This window comes from Scylla paramamosain, chromosome 20 (genome assembly GCF_035594125.1).
Source record: "Scylla paramamosain isolate STU-SP2022 chromosome 20, ASM3559412v1, whole genome shotgun sequence".
NCBI lineage: Eukaryota > Metazoa > Arthropoda > Malacostraca > Decapoda > Portunidae > Scylla > Scylla paramamosain.
The window spans coordinates 4,707,068-4,721,726 of NC_087170.1; the positions used below are offsets into that span (position 1 = coordinate 4,707,068).

The window sequence follows — 14,659 nt, forward strand, 5'->3', positions numbered from 1 at the left end:
AGATCTTTCACAGTGATGTTTTCCTTGTCCTTGCTGGTCTTAACCCTTGGAAGGCTTAAGGACCTGATGGGGTCCTTCCTATTGTTCTCCAAAACTGTGCCTCCATGCTTGTGCCTTGCCTAGTCAAACTCTTCCAACTGTCTGTCAATATCTATCTTTCCTTTCTGTTGGAAGTTTCCCTACATTCAGCTTGTTCCTAAAAAGGTTGACCACTCTAATCTCTCAAACTACCATCCTGTTACTTTAATTTCCTGCCTCTCTAAAGGTTTTTAATTTATCCTTAACAGGAAGATTCTTAAATATCTATCATTTCATAATTTTATATCTGATCACCAGTATGGGTTCCAGCAAGGCCACTCTACTGGTGATCTGACTTTCTTTACCGAGTCTTGGTCATCCTCTTTTAGGGATTTTTGGTGAAAGTTTTGCTGTTGCCTTAGATATATCAAAAGCTTCTGATAGAGTCTGGCACAAAGCTTTGATTTCAGTGGGTTCTACCCTTCTCTTTGTAACTTCAGCTCTAGTTTCCTTTCTAATCTTTCTATTGCTGCTGTGGTAGAAAGTCACTGTTCTTCTCCAAAGTCTATTAACAATGGTATTCTTCAGGCTCTTCCTATTAATCATCAATGACCTTCTAAACCAAACTTCTTGTTCTGCCTTTTTTTATGCTGATGATACCACCCTGCACTTTTCCATGTCTTTTCGTAGATGTCCAACCCTTCAGGAAGTAAACAGCTCACCTAAGGAAGTCACAGAATGCTTGACTTTTGATCTCTCTAAAATTTCTGATTGGGACAGAGTAAACTTAGTATTGTTCAATACCTCAAAAACTCAATTCCCCCATCTATCAACTTGACATAGCCTATCCCCTCTTCTTCAATGACACTCAACTGTCTCTTCCACTGAATATCCTTCATCTGTTCTTTACTTACAATCTAAGAAGGAAACTTCACATCTTATCCCTAGTTAATACAGCTTCTATGAAGTTAGGCATTCTGAGTCGACTCTGCCAGTTTTTATCACTCTCACAAGTGCTAACTCTGTACAGGACCCTAAACATGCTTCACATGTATGGGTGGTGGTGGAATCAAAAAGCTTTTTGTCCTATTAACTCCTCTCCTTTAACTGACTTCTCATTGCAGCAATGCTTATCTTCTACCATTATTTTCATGCTAACTGCTCTTCTGTCTTGTTAACTGCATGCTTCCCCTCTTTCTGCAGTCTCACTACACAAGACTCTTCTTTCTCTCATTCCTTTTCTGTCCATCTCTCTAATACAAGAGTTAACCAGTATTTTCAATCATTCATCCCTTTCTTTGGTAAACTCCAGCACCCTCTGCCTGCTTCTGTATTTTCTCTCTCCTATGACTCAAACTCCTTCAAGGGAGAGGTTTCAAGACACTTATCCTCTGCTTTTTAATCATTCTACTTGGGAATTCTACTTGGGAATAGGCATTTAAGTGGGCCTTTTTTTTTTCATTCAATTTGTTACTTCCTTTGGCCAATGGCCCTCTTACATAAAAAAAAAAAAATCCTGGAGCTGCCTTACCTGACAATGACATGTGGGTCAGTGGAGGAATTGAGAGAGGTGGCAGCATCAGTGAGGGTGATGGTGTGTTGGCTGAGGGACACAGACCAACGGGTGATGCCATGCACCAGTAGCAGCCCAGCAGACATGATCACCTGGAGAGGAAAGGCACACTGTCTCACCTGTCCACTTCAGTGCACTGCTTGACCTATGCAACAAGGATATTGTAAGCAAAAGTCTCAGGGCCAGTAATCATGATAGGACAAGAAATAATGGGTTCAGGCTGGAGAAAGTTAGATTAGAAAAAAATAGAGTGGTGGATGAACGGAATAGACTCAGTAATCATGTTTTTAAAGCTAAGTCATTAGAGAACTTTGAAAGATTAGACAAATTTATGAATGAGGATGATATGTGGATATAGGTAGGTATGTTTTATACTGGGACTGACACATGTAGGCCTGACAGCTTCTTACAACTTCCCTTATGTTCTTACATTCCTCACATCTCACTCAGGAGCAGTGTGGGGACAATGATGGGTCATAGGGGATAATGATAACTGGTCATAGTAATTCAATGGGTATTTAGCCATGTTGAAATTACAACTGGATTTAAAAACACCTTTTTTGTAATTTTGGTGGATTCTGCTCTTGAGTTCCTTAAATTAATTACAACTATATTTAGTATTACTGGACTGTAGCACAAAAATTGTGAAAAATCCAAAGAACCTGTCAAAATCTGCATATCTTTCAAGACACACAAAGGAAGAAATTCACATGATACTGTTAGGTATACATACAGCAAAATTTTTGTTAGTTGGTGAGGAACTGAGGAGAGGAATTGGAGAAAGAACTCTCTCATAAAAATAAAAATAAAATACAACCTACAAAACATACATGGAGAAAACGAGTTCTCCAGAGTCATTAACTTGAGATTTTTATACTCTTTATACGACAAATATACTTGAAAATACCACATATTTTGGCAGATAAGACAACTTTCAGATAAGACAACCCCCAAATTTCAGCTTGAATTTAATGGTTTTAGCTGATATCAGTGGTGTAAGATGATACCCAAATTATCAAACCAACTGTAGTGAAGTTTAGGTCAGTGAACACCAGACAACTGTGATGGTGATATACCAGTACAATGAGTAAAATACCCTGAACGTATTACCCGTAATAAGGTGCCATTATCTTGAAACACAAAACTAAACCTAAAATAAAATTCCCACCAGGTGTTTTTGTCCATTTTCATGAAAAAAGATGGATGAATAAAAATGGTCAAAAATTATGTGCAGTACAATCTGTTTTCCTAAACATAAACAAACTCTTGCCTTGCACCACCTGTGTGTGTTGGGTTGCTGGCCATAATCTTCTTCTACATACTATGTTTCTTTTGATTAGATATACCGACGTTCTGGAATTTTTTTTTTTTTCAGGATATGTACTTCATCCCTATACAAGATTGCAAGCTGGAGAGATTCATCTTTTCCCCAGTTTGCTTTCCTTTGCTGCTTAGCTTGGAGTTCCATGCCTATAAGGCCTTTATATAGCTCCTTCTTCAGCTTTGGAAAAACTGGGGAATATTTGCACAGCCTCCTGCTTTGTCCATTTATATACAATGCCAGCAAAGAGTTGCAGTTGTACTACATTAAATTTTGTTTACACACTTTTCAATGGGAATATATTTCAGCGCCTTCTCTCAAAATTGATTCTTATTTTACTATGTCTAACTTCCCCAAAATTCGTAATATAAGGTTGTTGTTTATTTACAATGTTATTTTGTGTAAAACTTTATGGTCATTGTTTTTGTATTTGACGTATAAGACAACCCAGTTTTTTGAGTCTTTTTTAGTTTGATTCAAGCATCATCTTATACACCGAAATGTATGGAACATTCTATGAGTATAATATTTCTCTCTCTCTCTCTCTACAGGAGCATTCTCCAAGAGGGTGACCACAGCACAAATACCTCAATCTCTCCCAGCCCAAACCTTGAGCTTAGTTTATTGTAATGTTAGTGAATGGCAGAGTGAGTCTGAGGTTTGCATTGCCATAGAACTGTTAAGGGAATTTCTATTCTAAAGAAAAGCTAACATTTTTTATTCTAAATTCACATACAAAAAAATAAAATGGGAGGTACATGGTTAGTCGATTCTGAGTAAAAACATACCTAAGTTATGTTACTGAATGAGAGTGTGTGTGTGAGGTTTGTGCCCTACACCTGCTGCAGTGAGTCCTGGCAAAGTAAGCATGAAGGATGCTGTGCCCTACATCAGCTGCAGTAACTATTCTGACCTTGACTCGTTGTACCACAGGATTGGGCTTCTCCTGGTCCACCATGGCCCTGGCAAGAGTTGCCATCTGCCAGGGGGGGCGGCCAGAGGAGCACCGGTTGGAAAGCTGTGAGGGAATAAACCACATCAATGATAACCTAACCACACCACTATATCCACTGTGGGCTGAAAGGGCTAAGAGTGTGAATGATGTGTGTGTTAGTGTATGGTGTCTTGTCTGGGCCACTCCTTGTGGGACTGCTGGCCTGATCCAATGACTCCAGGGCTGAATTAGCAGACTACATAGGTGACTGATACTATTCATTTGATCTCATTTGCCGACACACTTCAAGATGTGAAGGCGAAATTCAGGAAATGGAAAGGCAGTGGAATCTTGATGTTTGACAGTGTCAGTGAAGAAGAAAGTAAGAGGAGTCTTGACAATATTTGTGGTGGCTATCTATTGTGGAAGATGATAGATTATAAGTTTTATCTGTGTTTGGTTTGTAGTTAGGCAAATTAAGAGTACAGTGGAACCTTGGTTCACAAACTTAATCAGTTCCCTGACTTGTTTTGAAAACCAAAATGTTCACAAAATGATACAATTTTTTCCATTGAAATTAATATAAGTACAATTCATCTATTCCAGCTTCATAAATATTTATTTATTTCTTTTATTCTTAAATGTCCTTCTGTGATAAAGAACATAGATTGAAATTACAGTAAACACAGAAAGTTCCAAGACCAGATGTCAGCTAGTCCCCTTAATAAAGAGCTGTAATTAATGAGCATCCATCACGTTATTGTAACTTGCGAGTGATTATCATACACTGGGAAGTCTCTTAAGCTTTGGTCACACTAGCTTCTGAAATCGATGGATCCAGTGATACGGCTTGATTGGCCAGCATTTGCGTTGCACTTGCTACTGATTCTTGCTGCTCTGAGCTAGCTGTACGACTGGTTTTCCCTAGTATCTAGTGCTAGTGATAGTGATAGATGAGTAGGAGATATTAAGAAACTACTGTTTATTCAGCATATATGCAACAAAAAAATATTCCACTTCTCTTTTTAAGGACTTATAATGAATAACAAAAATAAAAAAGGTGGACAACAATACAAGAAAACTCCTAAATATGAATTTTAATTTGATGTAAATATACTATTCAGTTCTTGTATGACCTCGGTGATATGTAAGCAAGGCAAATATGTGTTCACAAGGCCAAAAACTTTTTTCTTTGAGTCTTCACTGGCTAAAAAAACAAGTGGCAAGATTAGCTGTGGACAGAGCGAATCCAAGAGGTGCTTCCTCTATAGCAGTTTGTGTTATTGTTATGATCAGCTGATTCCACTGGCAGACATGGCAAGTGGTGTGACTAGACAACTGCATGTATCACTGTCTAGCCAGGGAAAACAAAAGCCAGTCTAGCATTAACAGTAGCAAGTGTGACCATACCTTTAGGCATCAGGTTATAGCTTTTCACTGATTTCAAGGTCAAGTGACTTTCCAGTTGTTTGAGGGGATGTTAGACCTGGGTCCCCTATCCCCTCCCACCTTGCATGCCTCTTCACATTTAGTCTTCCACATCTTAATTTGACTTTCAGGATGGCTGGAAAGATGATTCAAAAGGAAAAGACACAAAATCTCATCTTACATTAAGCATGTGTGGGGTGGTGGTGGTGGTAGTGGTGACCGTGATGGTGATGGTGATAATAATGATAATGATGATGGTGGTGGTGGTGATGATGATGATGATGATGATGATGATGATTACAGTGGTGGTGATGGTGGTGGTGGTGGTGGTGGTGATGGTGATAATGATGATGATGATGATGATGATGATGATGATGATGATGATGATGATGATGATAATGATGGTGATGCTTTATGGACCATCTAAGCCTTTCAATTCGTCACAAGACAGACAACTGGTGTTTAGAGGTTTTTATGGCCACCCTTTGAACTTAATGGATTTATTAGTTCTTTTAATGTGAGGCAAAAGCACTAAAACTTTATGCTCCAGCATTAAGTCTCTATGAGGAAAGTCATATGCTCCCAGAAATGAAAGACCAAGTAAGGCAGAAATATTCAAATGCTTCCCATGGAATTGTTTGGAACTTACAATAAATTTATATAAGAATATGCTGGGAGTTGGCAATAGCAGCCACTTGCCAACTCGTAGTGCATTCATATTTAAATGACCCATAACTTCTAAACCAAGGCGTTAAAAACATTTAATCATAGAATAATTCTGACTTAGAATGTCTTGAACTTTCATTCTTGTGAATGTTTGAACTGTATATCTTAAGCCATGTATTTTTTATTTGCTTATTTATTTATTTATTTATTTATTTTATTTATTTATTTTTTTTTTTTTGTGTGTGTGTGTGTGTGTTTATGTCATTCACCTATGGTTGTCTGTTGGTCACCCAGCCAGCTGTTACCCTCTGGAAAGGGTTCAGAGCTCATAGTGACCGATCTTTGGATAGGAATGAAACCACTCACACATCACACACCAGGGCAGCAAGACCACAACCCTTCAGGTTACATCCCATACCTATTTGCTGCTAGGTGAACAAGGGCCTCTCTGTGCCCGCAACCCAAATCTGGGTCTTCTCAGTTGTGAGCTGAATGTGCTGACCATTACACTACACCAATGTGTATATACTACATAGTATGTGTGTGTGTGTGTGTGTGTTGTCAGCCATTCTCATACATACACACCTCCAAGATGAGGGAAAGGCAGGCAGGGAAGAAGGTCATGAACACAATGTAGTTGACCAGGATGGACATGCAGGCGAAGGCACACATCTGCTCCAACCGACTCACACCTGAAAGGAGATACTTGGTGAGCTGCTAAGGAACTGAGGAGGGGAACTGGAGAAAGAACTCTCACATAAAAGTAAAAATCAAATACAAAAACTATAATTTTTGACATCACTCTCATTACAAGTTGTTGAGAAACAGAAAGGAATTACAGGAGCTCCTAAGAGGAAAAAAATAAATACAAAAAACTTGAATCATCATTAACACCTACTACAAGCTGCTGAAGAACTGAGAATGAGAATTAGAGACAGGACTCTCAATAAAAATAAAAATCAGGTACAAAAAGCATATTATCATTGACACCACTCCTATTACAAGCTGCTGAGCTGCTGAGGAACTGAGTACGGGATCTGAAAAAAGTAACTACTCCCAATGAAAGTAAAAATCAAATAAAATTTACATAATGAATACCATTGCCATACATAGGAAGGGTGGAAGAATGCAATCAGGAAAAACAGCTACTGGTTAGCTGATGAGGAACTGAGGAGGGGAAATTATAAACAAAATACAAAAACACAAATCATTCTTAAAAACACTCCTATTACAAATTGCTGAAGAACTGAAAAGGGGAATTACAGAAGGAACTCCCAATAAAAGTAAATATCAAGCACAAAAATCGTATCACTGATGAGCATATATGCATGTACCGAGACTGTCTTCTTCTTCAAAAAAAAAGGTGGGTAGCCAAGACAAGGCAAACAACTTTCACATTCACACCACTCTCTCAGCCCCTTGGTGCCCAATGGAGAAGAGAAAGTACTCCTGCCCTCATTTTACCATTTTACAAGGAACAGCCACATAAATCTGGAACAAGGCTTCTGCATAACAAGTACTCTCCCCTACCACACTAAAACTCCTAATAAAAGTTAAAAACAGAAACTCACAACAACACTGAGACACTCCTATTATAAGCAGGGTGGATGAATACAATCAAGAAAAACAGCTGCTGGATTGCTACTGAAGAACTGAGAAGGGAAATTACAAGGAATTCCTCATGTAAATGTAAAAATTATCCTAAAAACTGATATCACTGACACCACTGTATAATCAAATGGACAGATTGGGGAGTACAAACCTGAGAAAAGTAAGATAGCAAAAGTTTGCATACAATAAATGCTACTTAAGGCAGAGACCAAATATTACATCTCTATTGCTGCAAACCCACAAACACTACACTCTCACCCATCAATGTCTGATTCAAGTCACTACCTCTCATGTAGATGTGGATAGTTTCCCAGATCTGTGAAATCACAGTGAGATAAGGCATATCTTCCAGTCCTTTCCTCTGTCTGGAATCATAAGTCCATATAAAGCTATTTACATTAGCAAGATGCCACTGTAAAGTTTTGTCTGTACATAGCTCACTGGTTCTGTCCCCTCTTAGTGGACTTATGACAAGCAGGGTTAGCATTTTTACCCCCTGCCACGAAGTTGTTATGGAAGTATGTATCCAGTTATGGCCAGCTGGGATGGAGTATGAAGGTCCAAGAGACTGTCCCCTTCCACAGGGGCTAAATATGTTAAGCATGTGCATAATGTGTGCGTGAGTGTGTGATGCTTGCCTGGACCATCCTGTGTGGGGTTGTTGGCCTGGTATAAAGATAGATTATTATTAGGGCTAAAAGTGTGAATAATGAATGTGTGAGTCTGTGGTGCCTTAATAAATAGGATATAGCACTAATGATGCTGTCCATGATTTCTTTCAAGAACCACACTAGTTTTGAAAGTCAGCCATGTAATGACTATGTATGCAGAGCAATTCTGATAAATCACTCAAACATAATTTATTTGGAGGTGAAAATATCAGTAGTTTTCTGATATTCACCTTAACATTACCTAATAAAGCACACATACCTAATGCACTCCTTTCTTTAAACTATGACAGTCTTTCCAATGTAATGTGTAATAAGGGGGAGGGGAGGTGACAGGGAGGAAGGTTTTAAACAAGACAAAAAAGGAAGAGAAAAGAAAAGAAAAAGGGGGAAGGAGAGTACATGGGGCAAGGAAGTGGTGGACAGGTGAAGAAGGAGGATGGGAAGATGGGGAGAAGGTAGAAAGAATAAATATAAGCAGCACGGGTGAGGAGTTAAGAATTAGAAGGAGAGAGGAAGTATTGAGAAATAAGTATTCTTTCATGTCCTCCACTCCTTTTCATTTTTCCTCCATCCATTTCCTTTGCATTTATGCTCCTTCCATCCATGTTCATTCTCAATTAGTCTCATTCAACTATGCAATTCTCAGGAGAGAGAGAGAGAGAGAGAGAGAGAGAGAGAGAGAGAGAGAGAGAGAGAGAGAGAGAGAGAGAGAGAGAGAGAGAGAGAGAGAGAGAGAGAGAGAGAGAGAGAGAGAGAGACTGGAGGGAGGGAGGGAGGAGGAGGGTGGATAGGTGAGAGGGATGGAAGGAGGGAGGGAAGGGAGAGAAGGTCAGGAAATGGAGAGGGAAGGATGGAAGGGAGAGGAGGGCATGGAGAGAGAGAGAGAGAGAGAGAGAGAGAGAGAGAGAGAGAGAGAGAGAGAGAGAGAGAGAGAGAGAGAGAGAGAGAGAGAGAGAGAGAGCAAAACACACACACACACACACACACACACACACACACACACACACACACACACACACACACACACACACACACACACACACACACACACACACACACACTCAAAACCTTTTCATCTTATCAAATCCTCAACTCTAACTGATTGTCTTCAGCCTCTCTCTCAATGTCGCAGTGTTGCAGCTCTTGGTATCTTCTAATGATATTTTCATGTTAACTACTCCTCTGTATGCCTCCCCTCCTCCTGCAGCCTGGCTGCACAAGACTTTCTTCTTTCTTTCATCCCTATTCTGTCTATCTCTCTAATGCAAGAGTTAATCAGTATTCTCAATCATTCATCATCTCTGGTTCTCTGGTAAATTCTGGAATTCTCTGCTTCTGGATTTCCTCCTTCCTATGACTTGAACCCTTTCAAGAGGAAGATTTCAAGACACTTATCCTGTTTTTTTTTTATTATTGTATCTGACATCTCAAAAGGAAACTGGCAATAACTGGGCCTTTCTTTTTCTTAAAATTTTTTGTTGCCCTTGGCCAGTGGCCTTCTTACATAAAACGCACACACACACACACACACACACACACACACACACACACACACACACACACACACACACACACACACTACAATTTTTTTCAGTAACTTTAAGATGAAACATAAAAAATTTCTTTTCACACAAAACATTCCTTGTAAAATAGGGGTGCGTCGTCTAATATGCCGTCTAATACGCCGACAAATACAGTACTCTTTAACTTTGGATAATCCATGATGACCATTCTCTATGGAGACTGGCACCTCAGTGGCTCTATTTTTTTTGTACTTGCTTTTTCATTGCCAAGGCATTGCCAAGGCTTTTTCATTGCCAAGGCCCCTTTGAAATAAAAAATAAAGTAAAATTAATAAATAGAAAAAATAAAAACATCTCTCAGTCACACATTTCCTCCACTACTAGTTAAGACTATCACTACCTTGCACAGTCCACATGTTCCTTTTCTTCTTCCTCTTCTTCTCCTCCTTTCACCATTTCCCTAAGTCACAGTTTGGCATCATGTACAAATCTCCTCCAGTTGTTTCTGTCCTTTGGATCTTCTGCTGTGACACCCATCCTTTGTGATTGGACTGCAATTCCACCCCTCCATCTCACTATCTGTCTTCCTCTCAATCTTCTTCCCTCAACTAATGTTCTCCAGACTCTTTTAATAAGTTCCTGGTCTTCTCTCCTTACTATGTGACCAAACTGTCTCTCTCTCTCTCTCTCTCTCTCTCTCTCTCTCTCTCTCTCTCTCTCTCTCTCTCTCTCTCTCTCTCTCTCTCTCTTTTCTTACCACTTCCATAGTGCATTCTAATCCTGCTCTCCTTCTCACTTCTTCATTTCATAGATATTCTCAGAATGATACACCCATTATCCACCTCAGTATTCTCATCAAAACATGATTAGTACAGCCCACCAATTCCTACCACCACAAAATCACCTGAGAGAGTGCCAGCACCAATGACCAGTGCCTCCACGATGGTGTCCAGGGTGAGGGAAGGGCCAAGGCGTGCCATCCCATAAGCAATGTTGGTGCACACTTCCGTCTGGCTGGAGGAGGATAGGGCAAACTGGGCCAGGAGGCTGGTGCGACTCAGGTCCACCAGCAACAACAGGAAGAACAAGGCGTCTCTGGGGGACAGACATTCATCACAACTTGTACCTGTGGCAATGTAAGTTTGTTCTGGAGTATAAACCAATGTTCATAAGCCTTTTCTCAGATCATGCATCCCTTTCAGTAGATTTTGAGAAATTCACATAATCTCACACCTTGTGATGGTAGTGCTGCACAGCCACAGCGCTGCATCACACCAGATGTGAGGACAAAATATACACACTCCTTTAGGAATTTGGGTGAAACTTTCACTGTTGCCTTACATACATCAAAAGCTTTTGATAGTCTGGCACAAAGCTTTGATTTCCAAACCATCCTCCTACAGCTTCTATCTTTCAATCTGTAACTTCATCTCAAGTTTCCTTTCTGACCGTTCTTTTGCTGCTGTGGTAGATGGTCACTGGTCTTCTCCTAAATCTATTAACAGTGGTGTTCCTCAGGGTTCTGTCCTGTCACCTACTCTCTTCCTATTATTCATCAATGATCTTCGAAACCAAACTTCTTGTCCTATCCACTCCTATGCTGATGATACCACCCTGAACTTTTCCATGTCTTTTCGTAGACATCCAACCTTCAGAAGTTAAGAGTTCATGCAGGGAAGCCACAGAATGCCTGGCTTTTTATCTCTCTAAAATTTCTGATTGAGGTAGAGCAAACTTGGTGTTGTTCTGTGCTTCAAAAACTCAATTCCTCCATCTATCAACTCGATACAACCTTCCAGACAACTGGCCCCTCTTCTTTAATAACACTCAACTGTTTCTCTCTTCTACAGTGAACATCATCAATCTGTCCTTAACTTATAACCTAAATTGGAAACTTCACATCTCATCTCTAGGTAAAACAGTTTCTATGAAGTTAGGCATTCTGAGTCATCTCCACCAGTTTTTCTCACCCCCACCCCCCAGCTGCTAACTCTGTACAGGGCCTTATCCATCCATGTATGGAGTATGCTTCACATGTATGGGGGCATGATTCCACTCGTACCACTCTTTTAGACTGGGTGAAATAAAGTTTTTTGTCTTATCAACTCCTCTCCTCTAACTGACTGTCTTCAGCTTCTTTCTCATCACCACAATGTTACATCTCTTGCTATCTTCTACCACTATTTTCATGTCAACTGCTCTTCTGATCTTGCTAACTGCATGCCTCCCCTCCTTCCATGGCCTAGCTGCACAAGACTTTCTTCTTTCTCTCGCCCCTATTCTGTTCACCTCTCTAATGCAAGAGTTAATAAGTATTCTCAATTATTCATCCCTTTCTCTGGTAAACTTTGGAACTCCATGCCTGCTTCTGGATTTCCTCCTTCCTATGACTTGAACTCTTTCAAGAGGGAGGTTTCAAGGCACTTATTCTGTAATTTTTTTTACTACCACTTTTGACTCTGTTTGGGGACTGGCACCTCAGTGGTCTTTTTTTTATTACAGTTTTGTTGCCCTTGACCAGTAACCCTCCTACAGAAAAAAAGTTACTTTATACACAATAAAAAGTTCAAAAGCAGTTTTCTTTCTTCCTTTTTCTTTCTTTATTTACTTTTTGTAAAATCTGGAAGGGATTTTCATTAATTGATACAGGGGGCATGGAGGGATGAACAATTTCTTTGTTTTAGTCTCTGGAAAAAGCTCATGTCTCATATAAAAAATAAACAGCTATAGAAAATGAACAGAACACTTGTCTAAAAAGATTTATAAAGTACATATTCTTTCATTACTACACTTTCAACAAAAAATGGAATGTTTTTCTAAATTATGTGGTTTTGCAGAATAAACTGAAAGCTAACTTGCATTTGTTTGTTCAAGATGTTATTCCTACTTTCCTTTTTTCACTTTCTTTAACTTGCAATATGAATCATCATGCATTCTGAGACACAAAACACCTGGTGTGTCACTTGCATTGTTACGGCAGTAGTAGTAGTAGTAGTAGTAGTAGTAGTAGTAGTAGTAGTAGTAGTAGTAGTAGTAGTAGTAGTAGTAGTAGTAGTTCGTGAATGAGTGAATTTTTTTATTTATTCATGATATGTCAAGAAGACCAGTGAGGAGGAAAAGTGGGATAATAAACTCAATTTGTCACTTCCAAAAAGTCAGAGAATGAGTCAAAAGGAGTTAGCCAATGTATTTCAAGAGATTCTCTTTGATTGCTTCTTCTAAGTTTTTTTTTTTTTTTTTTTAGATGGTGAGCATAGTAGTTGCCTGTGATGATCTGTTCACACTGCAGGGAGTCCTAAGTTAAACATTCACACTCAAAATACTATCCCACAACCATTGCCAACATCTCAGCCCAAGTCTCTCCAGGAAAGCAGTGGCCAAGTGGTCTGTGCTTGAGTCTTGCAGGGCTCATAGTGTCCTGTCTACATATCTATATTTATCCAGCATTTCCTTGCATTTATGCACGTTTGGTGTTGTGACAACCTCCTTGTTTAGACCATTCCAGATATCCACAGTTCCATGTGGAAAACTGTACTTCTTGATGTCCCTCAAACAATGACTCTTCCTGATCTTCTTTGAGTGCCCTCTTGTCTGTCCATCTTCACCTTCTTCAGCAACACCTGATCCTGCTTGTCTGTCTTCACAATTCGGTTAACTATTTAATAAATCATTATTAGATCTCCTCATTCTCTTCTAACTTGCAAAGTTGGCTGTCCAATTTCTCTCAACCTCTCTTCGTATCTTAGGTCTTTCAGCTCCAATACCATCCTTGTAGCAGCCCTCTGAATTCTTTCCAACTTCTTTATGTCCTTCTTCATATGTTGAGACCACACCACTGCTGCATATTCCAGTCTGAGATGTAGCATAGTGGCTATAATTTTTTTTCATCATAGTCTGACATCCATGTAATGAAATGCCACCCTAATATTTGTTAACATCCCGTATATCGAGCCAAATATCTCCTTCGTATGCCGTTCTGGGGTCAGGGTATCTTGAAAAACCACTCCTAGTTCTTTTTCCTCCTTGCTCCTCCCTTATTTTATAGTCCCATGCAGGTCTTATTTTATTCTTTCCCAATTCCATCACATGGCATTTCTTAGCATTGAATTCCAATTTCTACTTCTTACTCCACCCATAAATCTTGTCAGTATCACTTTGCAACTCTATACAATCAACATGGCTCTTTATTACTCTTAACAATTATGCATCATCAGCAAACAGATTGATGTAACTGGCCAAACCCTCCTGCATATCATTGATGTATATTTGGAACATAACGGGTGCTAACACTGACCCCCTGTGGTACTCCGCTTGTTACATTACTCCAACTTGAAGAGGTGTCCCTGATCACAGTTCTCACTTCTCTACCCTTTAAGTAGTTTCTCATCCATTTTAGCATTGTCCCTCTCAGTCCTCCTATATACTCCATCTTCCACAGTAGTCTTTCATGTAGAACTTTATCGAAAGCTTTTTTGATGTCCAAGTACACTGCATCTACCCACCCATCTGTTTTGTACTTCATCTATTACACTTGTATCGAAACTTAGTAAATTTGTCACACATGACCTTCCTTTTCTGAACCCAAATTGACTATTTGTTGTAACTTCGTTCTCTTCCAAATATTTCACCCACTTTTCCTTGATCACTATTTCACAGATCTTGCCCACAACACTAGTTAGTGACACTGGTCTATAATTTGGTGGCTCAGTCCTCTTTCCTCTTTTGTGTATTGGCACTATACTAGCTCTCTTCCACTCTCTTGGTACTCTTCCCTCTATCAGTGAGCTGTTAATCACATCCCAAATTGGCTCCACCACTTGTTCTCTTCATTCCTTTAGTGTCCAACCTGACACTCCATCAGGTCCCATTGCTTTTCTGACATCCAACTTCTCTAACAATTTACCAATTTCATGT

General features: G+C 39.5%; 1 protein-coding gene across 3 annotated transcripts in view; it reads right to left on the reverse strand.

The window, feature by feature from the left end:
• LOC135110184 (3-hydroxy-3-methylglutaryl-coenzyme A reductase-like) overlaps positions 1 to 14,659 on the reverse strand; it is a 154,675-nt gene that overhangs the window by 50,666 nt on the left and 89,350 nt on the right. For all 3 annotated transcript variants that reach the window (XM_064022210.1, XM_064022209.1, XM_064022211.1), the window contains 4 exons: positions 10,650 to 10,840; positions 6,526 to 6,632; positions 3,826 to 3,930; positions 1,550 to 1,683 (listed from right to left, as the gene is read on the reverse strand). In XM_064022210.1, the coding sequence (XP_063878280.1) occupies positions 1,550 to 1,683; positions 3,826 to 3,930; positions 6,526 to 6,632; positions 10,650 to 10,840 (537 nt within the window). The remainder of the gene's footprint in view (positions 1 to 1,549; positions 1,684 to 3,825; positions 3,931 to 6,525; positions 6,633 to 10,649; positions 10,841 to 14,659) is intronic.